The following is a 23,751-nucleotide window of genomic DNA, read 5'->3' on the forward strand; positions in this document are numbered from 1 at the left end:
GAAGATCCGGGCCCCCCTTACGAGCGCCCGAGCCGTACGCCCTCGCTCTGCGTTGCCGAAGCGCCGAAAAGACCCGAAGTCACGAAAAAAGCCGAAGTCCCGAAGCGCTGAAAAGACCCAAAGTCACGAAGCGCCGAAAAGACCCGAAGTCACGAAAAGAGCCGAAGTCCTGAAGCGGCGCAAAGACCCGAAGTCACGAAAGGAGGCGAAGTTAAAGAACTGAAGCCATGAGTTCAATTTTACTGAACACCAGTTTGTGTATTTTTTTTTTTTAATCCCCTGGCCACCAATGTATTATTTTAATATTCTATAGGCCCCTGCCACCAATCTTTTTGTAAAACATTTTTTTTGGGGCCCCAATTTTTTTTTAACTTGTAAGGGGCCCCTTGCCACCAATGTTTTTTTTTTTTTTTTTTTTTTTTTAAAAAAATATTTTGGGGGGCCCCAATTTTTTTTTAACTTGTAAGGTTTTTTTTTTATAAGGGGGCCCTGACCATCAATAGCTTTTTATAACTTGTGGGGGGGGGTTTACTTTTTTAGCGCTGATGTCTGTGTGGTCTTTTAACTGCGATGTGGAGTGGGCGGCATATGGGGTGGAGCTTGGTCGTCAGTGTGGGCGCCCCAAAAATTTTGTTGTACGGGCCCCCGTGATTTCTAATGGCGGCCCTGCAGGCAGGTAAGCTGCTGCCAGGACTGGTGAATCTGCAGCATACATGTGCCCGAGTATAGCCAACTTTAGTTGGAAGAGAAGGATCTATATAGGTCTTTTATCATAAACAGGAGCCCATGTAAGCTTAGCTTAATGTCAGCTTTAATATACACTGATACTTGATTTTTCCTGTGACTTTTTGTCTTCTACACAATCAACAACATTAAAGTAGGGATAAAAACAAAAACATGACAAAACAAAATGAAGATTATAGAATAATTATTCAGTGGAAAACTTTCTTACACAGATCTGCTTTTTAAAAATGCAGATTGAATGTGGACCGCAAACCCCAGTCCAAAAATGAAAAACACTTTACAAAGTTATTAATATATGGACACATTAACATTCTTTCCTACACAGGAAAAAAACAGTATTCATTTTTCAGAACACCAGATTTAGGCTACATTCTTCATCTTATGATCATAAAACTCTTCGGAGATGTGCATTTCAGTCTTCCTTGTTATTCACATTGGCTAGTACATTGAAGATGGAGTTTAAGTTAAAACCAGCAATGTATGGTTATATCAGATACACTGTTTTTTCACTGTTTCTAGATCAAAGTAGTGCTGATGTTTCAATGATTCTAGACTTCTTTAACAGCTGGATCAGATGATTTGTTAAGTTCAATCCTCACACCCTTTTCACCTACAAAGGCAAAAGGATACATGTATTTATAAATTAAATGCCTTCAAATTTTAACAAGTTAACTAACTTTTTTCATTACCAGTTAATAAGTGTGATGATACTGAGGTTTTCCTAAAACATTATAATTTCCAAAAACACAGACTGTGTGTACCTAGATGACACCATTTAATTTTGTTTTAACTGTTCTGGGATCATATTCTCCAATTTGTGGCACTTATAGCCTTTTAGCACTGCTGCAGAAGTTACCACAAAGATGGAACTTTTAACCAGTCAGGTGCCATTTTGTATTTAATTTGATATATAGGTTAATAAGGCAACCAAATTATGATCCCATAATCCTCAAGTCTCTCGTCAGTATTGTGAATACTAGCAAGAATGGCATCTCAAATAGGCTATTGCATCACTAGTGCGGCACTAAACGTTTAATTCAATATCAAGATTGTAAGTCTGTGCTGCAAATATATTGTGTACATTTAGAACTTGTTATGATGGACGGGTCATGGGCCACAGCTATTGCTCAGGGGCAAATATGTTTCATTTGTCACCAGGCAAAAAAAATATAACCCTCCCCTGAATACGCCCCTTAAATACCTATAAGCAGAATCAAGACACATCACGCATTAAACTGTCTTTTTAATGAATATGCAGATCCCACTAGCCAAAAACTAATGTTCACGCTTCTTGTTTCGCAGACTGATTAAATCACCAGCAGTAAAATTTCATTCAACACTAAATAAGTTTGCAATGTTGAATATTTTTACAAGGTGCATAAAATTAATTAATTAAATCTAGCAAAAAACAACAAATAAAGTAAATAATAAATGGTATGGGGGGCATAACGTAGCTTGGTTATTTGGTACTTAATCTTAAAATAAGTTGTCAGGGAAAATAAACATTGGACATAGGAATGTATCTAACATGCACAAAGATAAATCCTTTATACATAATATATATTCTATAAAAAATACTTGATTTGAATATTTGAAATTATAAAAAAATTACCTGTGTTCAGATATTTTTCTTTCGCACGGGCCCTTTCATTTGCATCAAAATACCACACTGTTATAGCGTACCTGAAAACAAAAAAAGTTATTTGCTTCACCACTTTTACAAATGTTAAACATATTAAATGTTAAACATGAGTAATACATTAAAAATATGTAATATTAAACCACAGAAGAGGGCTTTACATAGTAACAGACAAATACAAGAGGTCCTCTGCACTCAACCCATTATCAATATATTTAAGACATTTAATACATTTAATACATTTGTGCATACAGCTACTAAAATATGCCTTACCCATTAAACAAAACAGGGATTGTTTGTCCATATATTGCAATATATTTAAGCTGGCCAACTACGTCAGTCGTCCCAAAGTTGGGATGTTATAGTTTATACAGGAGCAGTGGCCAGCTCCATGTTGTAGACCCCCACCCTTCCCAGCTACAGTCAGGTGATCCCTATGGTGGCCAATAAAAGGGCAACAATACATGCTGTGCTGCAAGGTTTATTTAACACAACATGTTTCAAGCTTAGTGGCTCTTTTTCAACACTCCCCATGAAATAGCCTTCGAGTCAATTGTCCAATTACTTTTTTTTCAGTGACAAACAATCCCTGTTTTGTTTAAAGGGTGAGGCATTTTTTAGTAGCTGTATGCACAAAATGTCTCAATGTCTTAAATATATTGATAATGGGTTGAGTGCAGAGGACCTCTTGTATTTGACTGTATGTATTTTTTGGTCATAGCCTCATTGCACCCCCGCCTAATGGTTTTAAAAATTAGTGGTGAGCACAACTTTCCCTTGTTTGTTATAGTATCATAGTAAGTTAGGTTGAAAAAAGACACATGCCCATCAAGTTCAACCTTTTAACTTTTTTAACCTGCCTAACTGCTAGTTGCCAATGGAAATCTGAAAAGTCCCTGGATCAACTTGTACTATGAGCTATCTTCCATAACCCTGTATTTCCTGACTTGCTAAAAACCCACCCAACCCCTTTTTAAAGCTATCTAATGTATAAGCCTGTACAACTGATTCAGGGAGAGAATTCCACTTTGAGGTTCTTCTGAGCAGTTCTTCACAGACCTTAGGTTTAATGAGAGGAGCTAGTAAGATACATGGCTTTCTAAAGCCTATAAACAACAAAACTAAGTGATCAAGACCATAGACTGCTGCTTCATTTCAACATGCAGTCATAACTAGGATGAGCTACAATGAATTTTGAAACAATGGTGGCCAGTATTAATGCAAGATGAAGAGTTTATGCAAGTAATCATAGATTTTACAAACCATTAAGACCTGTCAAATTGCAATCCCCCATCCTTTGTACTACTGACAAGTATGTCTGGAAATACTAGGGAGTAAAAGGAAAGATAGCCATCAAAAGCACACAGCATGGACTTTTTATGTGAATGTCTTAATTTTATAGTAAAACTAAATTATTACATTAACAACGTAGGATTAATTTGGTACCAATATATATGTTTTTTTTAACCACAGATAAGCTTGCAGGTGGGAATAGAAAAAGTAAAGTTAAAGTTAATAGCCTCGCTGACAGTGAATATTCCTTTATTTTTTGACTAGTTTTAGGAATTACAGTCATATGAAAAAGATTGGGAACCCCTCTCAGCCTGCATAATAATTTATGCCACTTTCAACACAAAAAAAAAGATAACAGTGGTATGTCTTTCATTTCCTAGGAACATCAGTACTGGGGTGTTTTCTGAACAAAGATTTTTAGTGAAGCAGTATTCAGTTGTATGAAATTAAATCAAATGTGAAAAACTGGCTGTGCAAAAATCTAATTGTAATTTGCTAATATGAATGCATGTAACTGCTCAATACTTATTACTGGCAACACCAAAGTGGTTGGATTAGCTCGTTAAGCCTTGAACTTCATAGGCAGGTGTGTCCAATCATGAGAAAAGGTATTTAAGGTGGCGAATTGCAAGTTGTGCTTCTGTTTGACTCTCCTCTGAAGAGTGACAGCATGGGGTCCTCAAAACAACTCTCAAAAGATCTGAAAACAAAGATTGTATAGTATCATGGTTTAGGGGAAAGTTACAAAAAGCTATCTCAGAGGTTTAAACTGTCAGTTTCAACTTTAAGGAATGTAATCAGGAAATGGAAGGCCACAGGCACAGTTGCTGTAAAACCCAGGTCTGGCGGGCCAAGAAACATACAGGAGCTTGAATTAAAAGGTAGCACATTAAAGCTCTTTCTGCAGGGTTGGGGGCAGATTCCTTCACCTAATGTAGTAGAAGGATGTGTGGATCAAGTGGGATTATGAATGCCCGAAATTGACTCATTTCCCAGTACACCTTTTCCCAGAATTTCCTTATACCTTGACATTCCCAAACCAAATGAATGTAGTCAGCAGGTATGTGGCTACATTTTGGACATATATCTGGTATAGTTGATTTTATTTGGTGTAGTCTATGTGGTGTTAAATAGGATCTATGTAAATATCTAAATTGTATCATCTTATCTTAAATATTAATTCCTATGTACATATAGAGGCATAGGGATCTTTTCTAGGGAAGTACTTTAGGGCTGTCCTCTAAATCTGTACCATTGCTTTTAAGGGAGATAGTGGTTTTCTTTATGATGCCTCGGTACAGCAGATTTTTTAGAGCTTCATATGAACCTACTGTCTGTGCTTCAATAGTTGTAGCTGCATTTTGAGAAGTTGAAGCTGACCACCACCCAGCTGTTACTAACTTAGTGGCTAGGTAGTAATGAAACAAGTTAGGGGCTGCCAGGCCTCCCTTATCTGTAGAGTATTGTAGAATTGTGAGAGATGTACGTAGGGATGAGGAGGCCCAGTAGAGTGAGGAATGGTTTCAGTATACAAAAATATTTACTGGGTAGGGAGAGAGGGAACAAGTTTGTGAATTTAGAGAGTAAGATCATTTTGAAGAGGTTAATTCTGCCTAGCAGGGTTAGCAGAAGAGAGTTCCACATCGTGGTTTTGGATTCTAACTGGGAAAATATCGGTGTGAGATTAAGTTCCATAAATTTATCTAGATCTCTGTGAATTTGAACTCCGAGGTACTTGAAGGATGATGCCCATTATAGAGGGGCCTGATAAGCTTGTTCGTCTACATTGAATGCATCTATTGCAAACATTTGATGGCTGATTCTGTTAATGCTTTTAAGAGTGGCTTGAATGATTTCTTGGACAGACAATATCAAAGGCTATTATGATACTAAACTATATAGTTAGTATAGATATGGGTGTATATATAATTTATGTGAAGGTATGGAGGGGTGTGTGTATGGATGCTGGGTTTTCATTTGGAGGAGTTGAACTTGATGGACTTTGTCTTTTTTCAACCCGATTTAACTATGTAACTGTGTAATAAACATAAATCAGGAAAAGAGAGAGCAGGACATAGAAAATGAATGGTTATGAGATTAGGGGATGTCAAAGCTTTTAATTGTTTACTATCCCTATATGAGAGATAGGCATACTAAACTGGATACAATAATGATCATGAGAGAAGAATGGGAACACAAGGGGAATAAGGTTATGTCATTAAACTAAGCAAAAAAAATTAATTACCTTGTTGCAAAAGCTGGCTGGACTTCATGAGGGTTGCGACGGTCAGACCAAAAGAGTAAAAGCCTATCAAATTTTGGTTCAATATCAGCAAACTGGGCTTTCCCCTCAGGAAAAATTCGAAGTAAACCTCCATGAGTCTGAAAAAAAAGTGTTATTCATTGTTTAAGCCATAAAATTGACAGAGGAATACACACACACTGCAATCTTTACTTTATAGAGATGAAGGGTGGGGGTTCTGCAAGACAAATCAAAAAGACATTTTCAATATTATTCACGCTTAGGGAGTCATTTATTAATGTTCGAATGCTAAAAACTCTAAAAATTAATAATAGAGTTTTTCATGTTTTTCCCTGATCCATTTAAATTAAGCTCAACCTTTTTAAATAATTAATAAGTTCAAATCGTGGATTCTAATTTGGTCGGACATTTTTAAATTAAATAATCAGAGAAATTTGAGTTTTGATTAATAACAATCATTTATTGTATAGTGCTCTAGAAAGAACTATGCAACTGCAAAACTTTCACATCCTGTATGAATGTAGTGTAACGGTAGCACACACAAGCTCAAATATTCACACAAGGCATGGAAGGCAGAGGCCTAAAAACATGATGGTATTGATGGAACAATACCAAAATAAATAAGCAAAAGTGACCCCTCCACTGATCAGCTGAAAAGTCAAATTTTTTCAGTCACTCTTACCCCCCAAAAAGAAAGCATGTATCCTCAATATGTAATTCCCTGGAATATCGTTAAGTTTTCACAGTATGGGAGTCTCACTTTCTGTATATGAAAACCATCACTGAGGCAATAAACCCTTTTCATTTACCCTTTCCACACATTTGGTTTTACAATTTGTTTGTATCAAGCATGTTGTCTCTCTCTTATAGCCACTAAGCTTTCCTTCACTTCCCCATTCTGCTTTTCCATTCTTCCATTTTCCACATGAATACTCCCCTCCAATACCTTTAGTCTCTCCTGCCTGTATTACAAAGTAGTTTTTGGCCTTTATTCTCTTAACTTCTGCAACCTGCTTTCCCTTTCTTTTAGACTAAAGTAACACTTTCATACTGCTAAGCACGTTAGAGTGGGCAATTCCCAGTGATACCTGTGTGTGCATTTACAGTAGTGAAGCACAACAGTTGCAAAACAGAGAGAATGACACACACACTTTAAAATGAAAAAAACGAATGAATTTTATGCATACTGAAAATTCCTTTTCCCTCAGTCCCAAAGGCAGCACTTAGAGAGAAGCTCTCCTCACTTGTACATAGGATTAAAAGTGGCCCCTCCCTATAAAACTCCTAGGAGCCCCAAGCACCTTGGTGAATTTACCAAGCAATAACCAGATACTATTTCTACTGACACACAGTTTATTATATACAAGAAAGAAGGAATGGAATAAGTATGCTGCCTTTTGGACTGAGGAAAAGGAATTTTCAGTAAGTATACAATTCATAATTTCACTCATGTCCCTAGAGGCAGAATTAAGAGAGCAAAAGAAAGAAGTAGATTATTAGCCTTAACTCTTAATGATCTGACACTGTGGAGGTAGCACTTTAAGCATCTTTTTGTGTCTAATAATTGCATCTTTCTCCCTTTGGTTTATGGGATATTGAAAAAAGGTTGGTAGGTGAATTGCAAAGTTTCTTTGAAAGTCTGACATAACTTGAGTGATCAGCCCTCAAAACTACTTCATGAGGATGAACCTGAAAATATGGCTCCTTGCATGAGGGCCAGGAGTTCTCCATCTCGTTTTGCAGAGCAAATGGCCAACAAAAAAATATTTTATTGTAAGCTGGAACAAGGTGGCTTTCGACAAGGGTTCAAAAGGGGGCTTTTCAAGGCCCTCAATATAATGTCATGGTCCCAAGCTGGAACACGCTTCAAAGTCTTTGGTATCAAGTGCGATACTGAAGATCGCTCCTTCTTGGTAGAGGCCAGGGTGGACAGGTTGACATCTGTAGCAGATTCACGTACAAAGCTCTCGCTGGCCAAGCTCCAATTACAATTACTGTTGTATGGTGCTGTTGAACTTTTTGATTACCCTCGCTATTATTGCTAGTGGAGGGAAGACGTATAAGTGAAATTCCATTGCTGAATCAGAGCATCCACCACAAGATCTCCCTGGTTTGCCTTTAGAGAGAGAAATATTGGCACTTGGCTGTTTTGCTTTTTGGCCATGAGAGCTCTGGAGTACCCTAAAGGGAACAGATCTGGAGAATCACCTCTGAATTCAGACTTCATTCTGGTACCTGGCAACTTAAAAGCCTGCTATTGTATTTGTGAAGCCGCGTAAATGCCTTGCTTATTTAAGACTTCTAGATTGTTTTCAGCCCAAGAACAAATTTTTGATGACAAATCAAGAAGACTGACTCTCTGAGCTGGCCTGGTGTTTCGAATAATACACAGTTGCTATATTGTCTGTGTAGATTCTTATTGAGTGACTCCTGAACGTCTGAATTGCTCTTCAGACTGCTTCCAACTATAGAACATTTGAAGGTCGGGAAATTGAGTTTTGATTCCAATGGCCCTGTGTGTAGCAGCCTTCTAGGTGGGCTCCAAGGCACCACTTGTGAACATCTGTAGTTATTATCTTTGCTTACTTTGGGAAAAGATTCTGGGGCAGAAGCCACTTTTTTACCTGAACAGGTAGAATTACATGTCTGTTTAGTGAATCCTCTCGCCAATTCCACAACAGAAGCAAGAAATGTTGTAGCAGTTTTGCATGGGCTATAGCCCAAGGGACTGCATCTATTGATGAATAAAAGCTTCCAAAATGTGTCCTATTGCAGATCTTTTCCTCTGGATAAGCAAGGATATGTTTTGATTTATTTTCTCTTGTTCTCTTCTGGCAAAAAAAATCTAGCCTTCCTGTGTATCCAGTCACATTCCTAAAAAAATATATTCTCTAAGTTTGAAGAAGAGCTGAGTTTTCCCAACTTATGAACTAGGGACTGCAACGTTCTAGAATGAAAGAAAGATGTGCTCTTAGAATAGAAGGGGCCCGTCCCTTTATCAGGTAATTGTCGAGGTAGGGAATGATTGACTTCTCCCTTAAAAAGGTTGCGACCACCACCATGATTTTGGTGAAAACTCGAAGAGTGCTTCAGATGCCAAATGGAAGTGCAGTGCACTGCAAATGTTTCACTGATTGTTCCCCTTCTATCGCCACCTAAAATTTTGATGACAGTCTTATTGGAATGTGAACATAGGCGTTTTGTAAGTCTAGTGTAATCATAAGGTCCCTCAAAGAAAAGGATGCCACTGCTGAATAAAATGTTTCAATTTTTTTCCATTTCTTTGCTATGAATTGATTTAAGAATCTTAGGTCTATAATGGTTTGACATTTCCTAGTTGGTTTGGAAATAAACACAGGGGAGTAAACCACTAGAAACTTTTCCCCTGGAGGAGCTGGAATAATACTCTATGGTCCTTGAACTACTGAATGGCTTTTGAGAGGGCTTGTCTTTGAAGAATGATAATTGGCCTTGGGTTAAAAATAGATTTATCTGGTTGTTTGGTTATAAACTCTATGGAGTAACCTTTTCTAATTTTTTGGAGTACCCATCTGTTGCATGTTATTTCTTCCCAGGCAGGTATGAAGTTAATCAGTCTGACCCCTACTGGACTGGCGTCAGGAAGAAAATGGTCTTTGGCTGTAGCCTGAACATCCTCTGGCTCTCGTTTTGCCCTGTTTGAGATTAATGCATCCTTGCTCAATCTATTGTTTCTCCATTGTAGTTGAGTTCTGTATGATGAACTCTCTGTGCAAAAATAAAAAAAGTTTCTTCTGCTGTTTTTATCCTGAGGCAGATTCCTGACCTTGTCATCCATTAGCAGGTCTAATTCTGATCCAAATAACTTCTCCCCCTCTAAGGGCATATAAAGAAGACAACTTTTTGAAGCAAGATCTGCTGCCCTGGGCTTCAGCCTTAAAGGAACTGTAACACTATAATTTTTTTATTAGAAAATCCATACTCACCTACTCTAATAATAGATCTACCTTGCATAAAGTTTATCAAAATTTATTTAAAAAATACTGTGAGAAAACATTGCTTCCTGTCTATTGAAAAAAAGAGAGCGACTCACTTTGCAAGATCTGTGCTCCACATCTCCTCCTAAACCGACCTGCCAAAACCGGAAGTTACGCGATACAGCTGTAGGGAGGATATTTCATTATGCGTCAGACTGATTTATTTCTGTATGTGCTGTGAGCAGTAATGATAGCAAGCTGATAAGCTATAAATCTTAGGACTACAAAACAGCCCATAAAGTCAGCGCTGCTCTTCACTGCTCCCAGCACTTGCAGACATGAGTCATCCTATTGCTTCTTTTCAGTAGACAGGAAGCAGTGTTTTCTTATAGTATTTTTTTAATAAAGCATTGATGATACTAAACTTTATGCATAGTAGATCTATTATTAGTGCAGGTTAGAATGGATTTTTTAATAAAAATGTTTTAGTTTTACTGTTCCTTTAAGGCTCTGTGGGCCAATGGATCTGTAGCTATTGACAGTATTGGTAAGTCTGCCTGCCAGGAGACGCTCTCCCTTCTTCAACCCTTTTGTAACAGACTGATTCAAATCAAACAGGGACCTGGCAACCAAGGCTACTGCAATTGCAGGTTTGAATGAGTATGCAGCCGCCAAATATGCCTTTCTAAGAGCTGCCTCAGCCTTCCTATCCATTGGATCCTTTAGCCCAGGGCCATTTTCCAGGGGCAGTGTTGTTCTTTTACAGTTTGGGCCACTGGGAAGTCCAGTTTTGGTGCAGTATGCCAAATCTTAGAAGCTTTTGTATCAAAAAGGATTCAAATCTCTTAGAGAAGGAGAATTTCCTGTAAAGTACTGACCAATGGCTCTATGTTCTTTTCAAATATCGCTAAAAGCAATGCTTTTTTTGTTAATGCCTGAAAAATTCTAGTCTTCATGTGAGGTTCTGCTGCATCCTCCATTTCCATGGTGTCTTTGACAGCTGATAGAAAAGATTCAATTTCCTCAATAGGGAAAAATTTCAGCTAACTCAACCTTATCCGATTCAGGTGAAGTCTTCCTCTTGGAGCGACCTTCATCTGTAGAATAATCTGGTCTGAAGAAATGTCCATAAAGACTGATTCCATTACAGAGGATGCCACAGGGTTTCTTGCATGCTTGAAAGAGTCAAATGTTTCCCTTCATCCAGGAGACAAAATCTTGCACAGAAGGAACACGTCAACTTTTGCGTCGAAAATAATGCTAAAATGAAGCAGAATGGATGTGGAACCGACGTCAGAAACTACGCTCCTGCAGCACACTCTGTCCTTGTAAATCAAGAAGCACCCGACATGCCTTACAACTCCATGCAATCTCCTGCTCCTCGACCTCTGCCCCACTTCCGCCACAAGTGGGTACTCTCAAGCAGGCCATGCACTTTTTGGGTTCCCCAAATACCCAGCCGCCACTACCTGACAAAGTCATAACATCTCACTCCAGGGGGCATAAAAAGCTGCTTGGCGCAATCATCCTGGTGCAGGTAGGTAGGCCTAGGTAGGAAAAACACTAAGGTGCTTGGGGCTGCTGGGAGTTTTATAGGGAGGAGGCACTTTTGATTGGTGCAGGCTAATCCTGCCTACAGATGAGGAGAGCTACTCTCTAAGTGTTGCCTGTAGGGGTGTGAGGGAAAACAAAGGTATCCCTATGAATGGCAAAATAAGAGATAAGAGCTTCTTGCAGTGGTTCAATTAAGTTTTGTGCAGGATTTTGTGTATAAAGGCATGATGATTTTTTTGGGAGTAGGATGTGGGGGGTTGTACTTTTTTTTTAAAAAAAATGTGTTTATTCTACTGGTCATTACTTAACTTTGTTAAATTGAGCCACCTCAATTGCATAATGAAAATAGATGTTTTTGTAAACAAATATCAATTTACATGTAATGATTTTAAGTTATATGTAATTCCTCTTGAAAGTAGTTTTAATATTACTATTTTTTTCACTCATGATTTTTACTCATACTAGTTAAAGGGATACTGTCATGGGAAAAATTTTTTTTTTAAAAATGAATCAGTTAATAGTTTTGCTCCAGCAGAATTCTGCACTGAAATCCATTTCTCAAAAGAGCAAACAGATTTTTTTATATTCAATTTTGAAATCTGACCTGGGGCTAGACATTTTGTCAATTTCCCAGCTGCCCCAGGTCATGTGGCTTGTGCCTGCACTTTAGGAGAGAAATGCTTTCTGGCAGGCTGCTGTTTTTCCTTCTCAATGTAACTGAATGTGTCTCAGTGGGACATGAGTTTTCAATATTGAGTGCTGTTCTTATATCTACCAGGCACCTGTTATCTTGTGTTAGGGAGCTGCTATCTGGTTACCTTCCCATTGTTCTTTTGTTTGGCTCCTGGGGAGGAAAAGGGAGGGGGGTGATATCACTCCAACTTGCAGTACAGCAGTAAAGAGTGATTGAAGTTTATCAGAGCACAAGTCACATGACTTGGGGCAGCTGGGAAATTGACAATATGTCTAGCCCCATGTCAGATTTCAAAATTGAATATAAAAAAATCTGTTTGCTCTTTTGAGAAATGGATTTCAGTGCAGAATTCTGCTGGAGCAACACTATTAACGGATTCATTTTGAAAAAATTTTTTTTTCCCATGACAGTATCCCTTTAAACACTGTATTGGTAATCTATTCTCATCTAGCCAAGACTTAATTTGCTCACAATTTCTTGGACATTCTGTTTTTAACAGACCTAGGAAGCAGAATGGCAGAAGCATGCAAGACATTGGCAAATAAGTCTTATTTGGAAGAACAGAATTCTGTTACTTCTATAGTCAGCCAATCAGTGAATGATACTTCCAATGACAATTACATATAACTTTAAAAGCATTGTAATCTACAAATTAATATGCACTGCAAAAACAGGTTGGGTGATTGGATACTCCTTTTAATACAGCCTAGGTAGAGAAAGGTGTTTTTAAACTAAAGCTAAGGAAGCAAGTGTTAATGATGTATATAGTCATCTTCTAGAATTAAGGTATGAAGATCCAAATTACGGAAAGATCCATTATCCAGGAAAACCCCAGGTCTAAGGCTTCAATCAGTGCCCCCACCCAGTCCTGCATTACCTTTTCCCACCTTACCATTGATATTGCCCCCTGTACCAGCAACCATTATGTTGCCCCATGTACCTGTGCCAGCACCTATCATATTGCCCCCATTTGTACCTGTGCCAACGGCAGTCCTCAAGGCCCCCAATCTTTACCTGTGCCAGCATAGGCCAAAACATCTATCATATTGTTACCCCCAATCTGTACTTGTGCCAACAGCAGCCAAAAAAAACAATATTGCCACTACATATGTACTTGTGCCAGCAGGAGCCAAAAATCCATCATATTGCCCCCAAATATGTACCTGTGCCAGCAGCTGCCAAGAGGGAGTGCTTCTGCCCGCAGTACGAATAACAGTCAAGAGAGAGTTGGAACAAGTGGTTTATAAAATTGAAAAACTATTAAAGGCCAAGCAAACCAGGGTTTGAAAAAAGAAAAGAAAAACAATTCCCCTTAAAAGTGCACCCCCCATGATTGCACCCTTGGCGGGCGCATACTCTGCCTACCGCTCGTTCCGGCCCTGGTCCCGAGCATTTATTTCCATGAGATGAAGCTCATGGTTAATTTTCATTTTCACATTCCTCCCAACTGTCCCATTTTTAGAGCCACAGCAGCTGATAAGATACTTTTTTTTAACAATTTCAAGATAAGCAAATAAGTAACTGTAACAATATAAGATAACAGGTCCCTTGGGGAATGTTAGACTCACAACTTAAGGGCCAATTCATTAGCAAAACTGTAATAACTGAAAAACAAAAAAAACACAGAAATATGTTCAAACTTTCATAACCTGCTAAATTTTGTAAAATGAACACGGTAATTAGGGGTGTGGCCACAAAAATGGGCGTGTTGAAAACATTTTTGCTGATTTACGCGTGCCAACTTTTTTGTCCTTTTTATTTCCAAAATGTTGGGAGGTATGTTTTCACAGTAGTTTCCCTTATGGACCAGGACTCAAAACTGCACTGCATAGTTAAGGTGAGGCCTTATCTGCAATCCACAATAAGGAAAAATTATCTCTTTTATCCTTCGAGAAAATGCCCTTTTTATGCAAGAACTAACTTTATTTGTTTTAGAAAACACTGCCTAATATTGTCTAGAGTTGCACAGTCTGTTTTAGCCCAGTTATCCTATTAAAACAAAACTATACCCCCAAAGAATGTAGGTCTCTATAAAAATATATTACATAAAACAGCTCATGAAAAACTGATTCATGTAAATAAACAATTTTCATAATAATATACTTTTTTTTAGCAGTATGTGCTATTAGGCAATCCTAAATAGAAAATTGCCATTTTAAGGGTTAGTTCACACAGGGCGTTTTGGGGAGATTTAGTCGCCTGCCGACTAATCGCCTCGTTTATGCGGCGACCAATCTCCCCAAACGCCTTCCCTGTTCCTATGCCGGCTAAAACGAAAAAATGCCGGCGCTAATCACACACGGCGGTTCGTTTTTCAAAGTCGCCCGAAGTTGCCTCATGAGGAAACTTCGGGCGACTTCAGAAAACGAACCGCCGTGTGTGAATAGCGCCTGCGTTTTTTCATTTTAGCCAGCGCAGGAACAGGGAAGTCGTTTGGGGAGATTGGTCGCCACAAAAACGAAGTGATTTGTCGCCAGGTGACCAAATCTCCCCAAAACGCGCTGTGTGAACTAACCCTAAGAAGTAAGAGCTGCCCCCTGGGATTCTACAATTCACAGTGCATACAAACTAGTCAATTAACGGACATAGTTCTGTCTTTTGCTCCATACTTCTTCCTGTTACAGTTAGATCTGCATTATTTCTGGTCAGGTGATCTCTGAATATCATTAAATGGGGGCTCAAGGGAAAATATGTAAATTTACTCAAATATATATTCCAGTTGGGTAAAATTCTTTAATATGCCATTTAATATTATTTAATCTATCTGATGCTTACGTATTTGTTTTGAGGGTATAGTTTTCCTTATTGCAAAGCAGCAACATTCTGCACAATTTAGTATTATCAGTACAAGCAGACAGTACTTATAATGTCAACCTCAATGTTTTGCATGGGCACCAACCTACTTTACGGCCAAGAGACTTTAACATAATACTGGTCGCCAACATAAATAAATATAATCCAAATTACACGTTGTCCCATGGACTGTGGCCTTCTGCTAAACTAATGTCTCGGCCACACTGTCAGGTATTACTCTACTCTCAATTTACTGCCGAAATTCTAAAAAAAATAAAAAAAAAATAAAAAACTTTGCTACTCCGCATCTGCTCTGATCACGCTCTAATCACGCTCTAATTGCTCTCTCTGGTGGAGAAAAGGGTTAATTGGAGAGTTATAGAGGTTCTATACTAAATGGATACAAATCAACTGAAATTGTTCGATTTTAAGGTAACCTAAATTGAATGTGTTTTGGTGTTTTAAATTTTGTAAGCTGTACTTGGATTGGTCTTTATTTTTGGTTTTACTTGCCCAGACTTATTGGCTCCTTTATTGGTCTAATGTCATTTTGTATTCTTAAAGGTTTTCCAGCAGAGGTTGTTATAAAGTTACATTTTAACTTTAACATAGGCTGGGCTTCAAGCCAAAGCATTAGTGTGTGCGTGTATGAGCAGGCGCGCATGTGCACTTAGTTTTACAGGCGGTGCAGCAGGAAGCAGCATTGAAAATCACGGATCTGGGTCTGGATCTGTTCCTGGTGTCCCGCTGGCCCAGTCCAACCCTGGTTGGCGGCCATGAGTATATAAATAATCATGAGTTTGATGGTGTTGGCAGACACATCAATAACAGACTGATAAACATACATGTAAACAGCCTGCTTCCCCACCTCTTGATCTGTATGGTACTGGCATATCAACCCATTTTATTATTTATTATTATTATATTGAGTTATCTTTAAATGAACAATTCAATATAAAAAGGTTAGAGAGCTGCAAAGGAGGAAGTAGTGTTCTGGCTATTAATCCTTTAAGTGCCAGCAGAATTTCACATTTTGGTTACGCGAAATGCCAGCCGTTTTTGAAACATTTGTGCTCTCTTACTTTAGTGGCATTTTCTGAGGGGAAACCTATAGTTTACCTAGGAAAACTATACATTGTTTTTTTCGGGAGAAACTGAGCTTTCTAAATCTGCCTGAGTTGTCATGTATTTCCACCTCTGCAAAAAGATTTATAGCTCTAAATACAAAAAAAAAATGAAAAAATCCTATTTTTCACAATATATGCATTTATACCAGAAAAATATTTCATTTTACGCATGAAAATCCAACTGATTTGGAAAGCCTCGTGTTTCACGAACGTGCCAATACCAGATATGTATAGTTTTAGCCAGATTTAGGACATCTGTACAGCAAAAACTCCCGGCAGTATATTACCGAATTTTGAAAGCAGAAGGCAGAAAACGGCATACTTTAGATTCCAAGGCCACAAAATCCTGAAACTGTAGGTTTACCCCAGAAAACCATATATTTTTAGAAAGTACACATTCTGCGGATTCCAAAATGGGTAACTATGTCTCTCTACTCCTAACTACCAAACATCAAAGCTTGTCTGAACGTAGCGGTTTTTATAAAAATGTTTCAAAATTTTGAAAAATCACTTCAAAGGTTTTATTTTGCTGCTCCGCATATCACACACTATATTAGATACCAAGAAAAAGCACCCTGAATATGATTGCCAGGGGTCCACTGAACAGTTTGATCCCCATTGTGCATAGGTTTACCAAAGTACCTGGCATTTAGAGACCCCAATATGAAGTTAGCACATCCAAATTGTCCAGGACTTTACTTCAGCTACTGAAAAATTAACACATTGACTGCATTTTTTGTGGGGTAAAAACACAGAAAAATAGGTTTACCCCCCAAAACCATATATTTTTGGAAAGGACACATTCTACCGAATCTAAAATGGGTACCCATGCCTTTCTGCTCCAAACTACTGAGTCGCAAGGCTTTCCCAAAATTGTCGGTTTTGGTGAAATATCTGAAAATTGCCTCAAACCTTCAACTTCCCAGCACCATATCACCCATGTATCATTAGGTACCAAGAAAAAGCACCCTAAATATGATTGCCAGGGGTCCTCCAAACAGTTTGGTGCCCATTGTTCATAGGTTTACAAAAGTATCTGGCATTTAGAGGCCCCAAAATGAAGTTAGCACATACAAATAGTCCTGTGGTTAACTTCAGCTAATGAAAAATCAACACATTGACTGCATTTTTTGTGGGGTAAAAACACAGAAAAATAGGTTTACCCCCCAAAACCATATATTTTTGGAAAGGACACATTCTACCGAATCTAAAATGGGTACCCATGCCTTTCTGCTCCAAACTACTGAGTCGCAAGGCTTTCCCAAAATTGTCGGTTTTGGTGAAATATCTGAAAATTGCCTCAAACCTTCAACTTCCCAGCACCATATCACCCATGTATCATTAGGTACCAAGAAAAAGCACCCTAAATATGATTGCCAGGGGTCCTCCAAACAGTTTGGTGCCCATTGTTCATAGGTTTACAAAAGTATCTGGCATTTAGAGGCCCCAAAATGAAGTTAGCACATACAAATAGTCCTGTGGTTAACTTCAGCTAATGAAAAATCAACACATTGACTGCATTTTTTGTGGGGTAAAAACACAGAAAAATAGGTTTACCCCCCAAAACCATATATTTTTGGAAAGGACACATTCTACCGAATCTAAAATGGGTACCCATGCATTTCTGCTCCAAACTACTGAGTCGCAAGGCTTTCCCAAAATTGTCGGTTTTGGTGAAATATCTAAAAATTGCCTCAAAGCTTAAACTTTCCAGCATTGTATCGTCCATGCTTTCTTGGTTTGGCAAGGTAAATGTAATCAAGATGAACATACTTCCTAGATCACTGTATGTAATGCAAGTATTGCCATGTCAGATTCCAAACATATTCTATGTCGAAACACAGAGATTATTTACAAAATTCCTAGGGGGGGAAAAGTCGTGCAGAGTATCGAGAAATATCTTGATAAGACCAAAAGAGAAGGGGGGACTAGGCCTTCCAGACCTTAGAACCTACTCTCAAGCTATCACAATGACTAGGATACTGGATTGGCAGCATCACAAAGACAACAAAGATTGGGTCCAGATTGAACAATCTCTAGCTAAAACGACTCTGGCATCGCTCCCCTGGATATCGAAACTAAACCGTCAACCATATGATAAATATCCGTTAATAACAAGATATACCCTAAGACATTGGGATCAAATAAAAAGACAATATGATGAGATCATAAATTATGAAGGCCCAGCTCTGCCGATAACCGGGAACCCCCAGTTCAATCCAGGTATGACAACTGGAGGATTTTTAAACGCGATGGAGGGGAAGAGTTTAAGAGCTTGTGAGGTGATGAATGAAGAAGGATTGATATCCCTGAACAAATTAATCTCACCACTAGAACAGAAACCAATGCATAATTTTCACTCCCAATTCTAGTAATACAACTAATGATGCATGGTTCACACATGAAGAAATTCAAAAGAGACTTGAACAGGTTAAGATTAACAAAGGTCCAGGGCCAGATGGTATTCATCCCAGGGTAATTAGCGAACTTAGCTCTGCGATTGCCAAACCTCTTTACTTAATTTTTCAGGATTCATTGAGATCTGGCATTGTGCCGAGAGACTGGCGAATTGCTAATGTGGTGCCTCTATTCAAAAAAGGATCCCGTTCTCAGCCTCAAAACTATAGGCCAGTTAGTCTGACGTCAGTATTAGGAAAGCTTTTCGAAGGGTTAATAAAGGATAAGATACTGGACTTCATAGCAAATCATAATACTATGAGTTTGTGCCAGCATGGTTTTATGCGTAATAGATCTTGCCAGACTAACTTAATTTCTTTTTACGAGAATGTAAGTAGAGACCTCGATTCTGGGATGGCAGTGGATGTGATTTACTTAGACTTTGCTAAAGCATTTGATACAGTGCCACACAAAAGGTTACTGGTTAAATTAAGGAATGTTGGCCTGGAACATAGTATTTGTACCTGGATAGCGAACTGGCTAAAAGATAGACTACAAAGAGTGGTGGTAAATGGAACATTTTCTAATTGGACCAGTGTTGTTAGTGGAGTACCACAGGGCTCTGTACTAGGTCCCTTGCTTTTCAACTTTTTTATTAATGACCTGGAGGAGGGCATTGAAAGTACTGTTTCTATTTTTGCAGATGATACTAAATTGTGCAGAACTATAGGTTCCATGCAGGATGCTGCCACTTTGCAAAGTGATCTGTCTAAACTGGAAAACTGGGCAGCAAACTGGAAAATGAGGTTCAATGTTGATGAATGCAAGGTTATGCACTTTGGCAAAAATAATATAAATGCAAGTTATACACTAAATGGCAATGTGTTGGGAGTTTCCTTAAATGAAAAGGATCTAGGGGTCTTTGTAGATAACACGTTGTCTAATTCTGGGCAGTGTCATTCTGTGGCTACTAAAGCAAATAAAGTTCTGTCTTGCATAAAAAAGGGCATTAACTCAAGGGATGAAAACATAATTATGCCTCTTTATAGGTCCCTGGTAAGGCCTCATCTGGAGTATGCAGTTCAGTTTTGGACTCCAGTCCTTAAGAGGGATATAAATGAGCTGGAGAGAGTGCAGAGACGTGCAACTAAATTGGTTAGAGGGACGGGTAGACTGTCAAGGTTGGGGTTGTTTTCTCTGGAAAAAAGGCGCTTGCGAGGGGACATGATTACACTTTACAAGTACATTAGAGGACATTATAGACAAATGGCAGGGGACCTTTTTACCCATAAAGTGGATCACCGTACCAGAGGCCACCCCTTTAGACTAGAAGAAAAGAACTTTCATTTGAAGCAACGTAGAGGGTTCTTCACAGTCAGGACAGTGAGGTTGTGGAATGCACTGCCGGGTGATGTTGTGATGGCTGATTCAGTTAATGCCTTTAAGAATGGCTTGGATGATTTTTTGGACAGACATAATATTAAAGGCTATTGTGATACTAAACTCTATAGTTAATATAGGTATGGGTATATAGAATTTTAATTAAAAGTAGGGAGGGGTGTGTGTATGGATGCTGGGTTTTCATTTGGAGGGGTTGAACTTGATGGACTTTGTCTTTTTTCAACCCAATTTAACTATGTAACTATGTAACTATAATTTTCAATACACCCAATTGATGCATTGGTATAAGAGATCGTTAAAAAATGAGATCAAGAAAAAGAGTGCTACTCCTTTTGAGAAATTGATACAAATAAAGGTACCTCCAACACACACTGTATCACTAGGAGTTGGAATTATAAACCAGATAAAGTTTAAAAACCGCCCAACCTATGCCATAAACTGGGAGAAAGAGATTGGAAGAGCTTTCACAGACAACGAGTGGCAAAAGGCCTATGTACTTACTCACAAGATGAGCATGGCAGTGAAGATGCAAGAAACTAACTTTAAAATTCTTACAAGGTGGTACCTATATCCAACAAAATTAAAAAAAATATATCCAGCAACTATAGATCAATGTTGGAGATGCACCACGGAACCTGGAACATTTCTACACATCTGGTGGACGTGCCCAAAAATAAGAAAGTACTGGGAGCAGATTAATAAACACTTGACACAAACAAATTTCATAAAATTTGCCTTACAAGCAGCAAGAGCAGTGATACCGAGGAAATGGAAATCGATCCACCCCCCTCAGTAGAGGAGTGGATACGAGAAATTGACTCCATAAGGAAAATGGAGGAAATGATCTCTTATGACAATAGTACACAGGAAAAATATATTGCTACATGGTCGGCATGGACAAGGTATAAAGATACATCAGAATATAAAAATCTTATGGTAGCGGATGGCTAGAACTGTTATACAGGAGAACTCTCCCTTTCTCTCTCTTTTTCTTTCCCCTGTTTCTTTAACTTTGTATTTTGGAATTATATTCTAATGTAAAAATAATGATGTGGAAACTGAGATGTCTTGAAATATGTATACGATACAGACAATTGCGATATTTTTACATGTTGTAACTTCCTTTTTACAATGGAAAAATTGGAAATAAAGATAAAAATTGCCTCAAAGCTTCATCTTCCCAGCACCATATCACCCATATATCATTACGTACCAACAAAAAGCACCCTAAATATGATTGCCGGGATTCCTCCAAACAGTTTGGTGCCCATTGTTCATAGGTTTACCAAAGAATCTGGCATTTAGAGGCCTCAAAATGAAGCTAGTGCATACAAATTGTCTTGTGGGTAACTTCAGCTAATGAAAAATCAATACATTGACTGCATTTTTTGTGGGGTAAATACACAGAAATATAGGTTTACCCCCCAAAACCATATATTTTTGGAAAGGACACATTCTACCGAATCTAAAATGGGTACCCATGCCTTTCTGCTCCAAACTACTGAGTCGCAAGGCTTTCCCAAAATTGTCGGTTTTGGTGAAATATCTGAAAATTGCCTCAAAGCTTCAACTTCCCAGCACCATATCACCCATGTATCATTAGGTGCCAAGAAAAAGCCCCCTAAATATGATTGCCAGGGTTCCTCCAAACAGTTTGGTGCCCATTGTTCATAGTTTTACCAAAGTATCTGGCATTTAGAGGCCCCAAAATGAAGTTAGCTCATACAAATAGTCCTGTGGGTAACTTCAGCTAATGAAAAATCAACACATTGACTGCATTTTTTGTGGGGTAAAAACACAGAAATATAGGTTTACCCCCCAAAACCATATATTTTTGGAAAGGACACATTCTACCGAATCTAAAATGGGTACCCATGCCTTTCTGCTCCAAACTACTGAGTCGCAAGGCTTTCCCAAAAATGGCAGTTTTGGTGAAATACCTGAAAATTGCCTCAAAGCTTAAACTTTCCAGCATTGTATCGTCCATGTATCATTACCAGCATAAAGCATCCTAAATATGAATGCCGGGGGTCTACTAAACAGTTTGATACCCAATAAACATAGATTTAACAAACTATGTGGCATACAGAGACCCCCAAATCCACATAGGGGATATGAATTTTCACGTATGACACTCTGGCTACTACAACATAAGCACCCAATGAGAGCCCCTAACAATATGGAGACCCTAGAAAACCATATATTTTCCGAAAGTACACAGTCTGACAAATCTAAAGCATGTAAAGACATCTTTCTACTGCAAACTATCAAACCGCAAAGCAATGCTAAACATAACGCTTTTTATGAAATTTCTGAAAATAGTCACAAAGCAAGCATTTTACCCCATTATATACCCCACATTTTGTAACGTACCAGCAAAAGTCATCGTAAATATGAACGCCAGGGCTGTACTGAACAGTTTGATGCCTGATATGAAAAGATTTACCAAACTAGGTGGCATACAGAGACACCCAAATGAAAATAGTACAAATGAATTTTCACATATGACACTCTGACTGCTACAATACAAGCACCTGGTATGTGCATTATGCACCATAAGACCCCCTAACAGTATGGAGACCCTAGAAAACTATATAGTTTCTGAAAGTACACATTCAGGCGAATCTAAAGCAGGTAATTACATCTTTCTACTGCAAACTACCAAACTGCAAAGCTATGCTAAACATAAGGCTTTTTTTTTAACTTTCTGAAAATAGTCACAAAGCTTGCATTTTACCCCATTATATACCCCACATTTTGTAACGTACCAACAAAAGTCATCCTAAATATGAACGCCAGGGGTGTACTGAACAGTTTCAAGCCTGATATGAAAAGATTTACCAAACTAGGTGGCATACAGAGATGCCCAAATGAAAATAGTACATATGAATTTTCACATATGACACTCTGACTGCTACAATACAAGCACCTGGTATGTGCATTATGCACCATAAGACCCCTTAACAGTATGAAGACCCTAGAAACCCATATATTTTCCGAAAGTACACATTCAGATGGATCTAAAGCAAGTAATTACATCTTTCTACTGCAAACTACCAAAACGCAAAGCAATCCTAAACATAACGCTTTTTATGAAATTTCTGAAAATAGTCACAAAGCAAGCATTTTACCCCATTATATACCCCACATTTTGCAACGTACCAGCAAAAGTCATCATAAATATGAACGCCAGGGCTGTACTGAACAGTTTGATGCCTGATATGAAAAGATTTACCAAACTAGGTGGCATACAGAGACGCCCAAATGAAAATAGTACATATGAATTTTCACGTATGACACACTGACTGCTACAATACAAGCACCTGGTATGTGCATTATGCACCATAAGACCCCCTAACCGTATGGAGACCCTATAAAACCATATATTTTCCGAAAGTACACATTCAGACAAATCTAAAGCAGGTAATTGCATCTTTCTACTGCAAACTACCAAACCGCAAAGCAATGCTAAACATAACAGTTTTTATGGAATTTCTGAAAATAGTCACAAAGCAAGCATTTTACCCCATTATATACCCCACATTTTGTAACGTACCAGCAAAAGTCATCCTAAATATGAACGCCAGGGGTGTACTGAACAGTTTGATGCCTGGTATGAAAAGATTTACCAAACTATTTTGCACACAGAGACCTCCAAATGGTTATATAGCAGACAAAATTTTCATGGTCAAAATGAAGTAACAGAGAACAAAGCGAAATGGTATAAAATCACTAAAATCCAACAAAACCGCAAAAATCAATGCTTTTTTTTCCCGCCTACTGTAATCAGCAGTCGGAATCAATGGTTGAATATTTTAGCATGGCCAAATAAGTTTTACAGACAGAAACAGGGGAACAACACCATCGCACAGCTGAAAATGTAATAAAAT

At 38.3% G+C, this 23,751-nt stretch overlaps 1 protein-coding gene across 4 annotated transcripts in view; it reads right to left on the reverse strand.

The window, feature by feature from the left end:
• Nucleotides 1–794: 794 nt before the first annotated feature.
• The window catches only part of egln1.S (egl-9 family hypoxia-inducible factor 1 S homeolog), a 44,658-nt gene continuing 21,701 nt past the window's right edge, over nucleotides 795–23,751 (reverse strand). For 3 of the 4 annotated variants that reach the window (XM_018264440.2, XM_018264439.2, NM_001093091.1), the window contains 3 exon segments: nucleotides 5,922–6,058; nucleotides 2,357–2,427; nucleotides 795–1,354 (listed from right to left, as the gene is read on the reverse strand). In XM_018264440.2, coding sequence (XP_018119929.1) covers nucleotides 1,293–1,354; nucleotides 2,357–2,427; nucleotides 5,922–6,058 — 270 coding nt within the window. In that variant the 3' untranslated portion in view covers nucleotides 795–1,292. 4 annotated transcript variants of the gene reach the window in all.

Source organism: Xenopus laevis, chromosome 5S, assembly GCF_017654675.1.
Source record: "Xenopus laevis strain J_2021 chromosome 5S, Xenopus_laevis_v10.1, whole genome shotgun sequence".
Classification (NCBI taxonomy): domain Eukaryota; kingdom Metazoa; phylum Chordata; class Amphibia; order Anura; family Pipidae; genus Xenopus; species Xenopus laevis.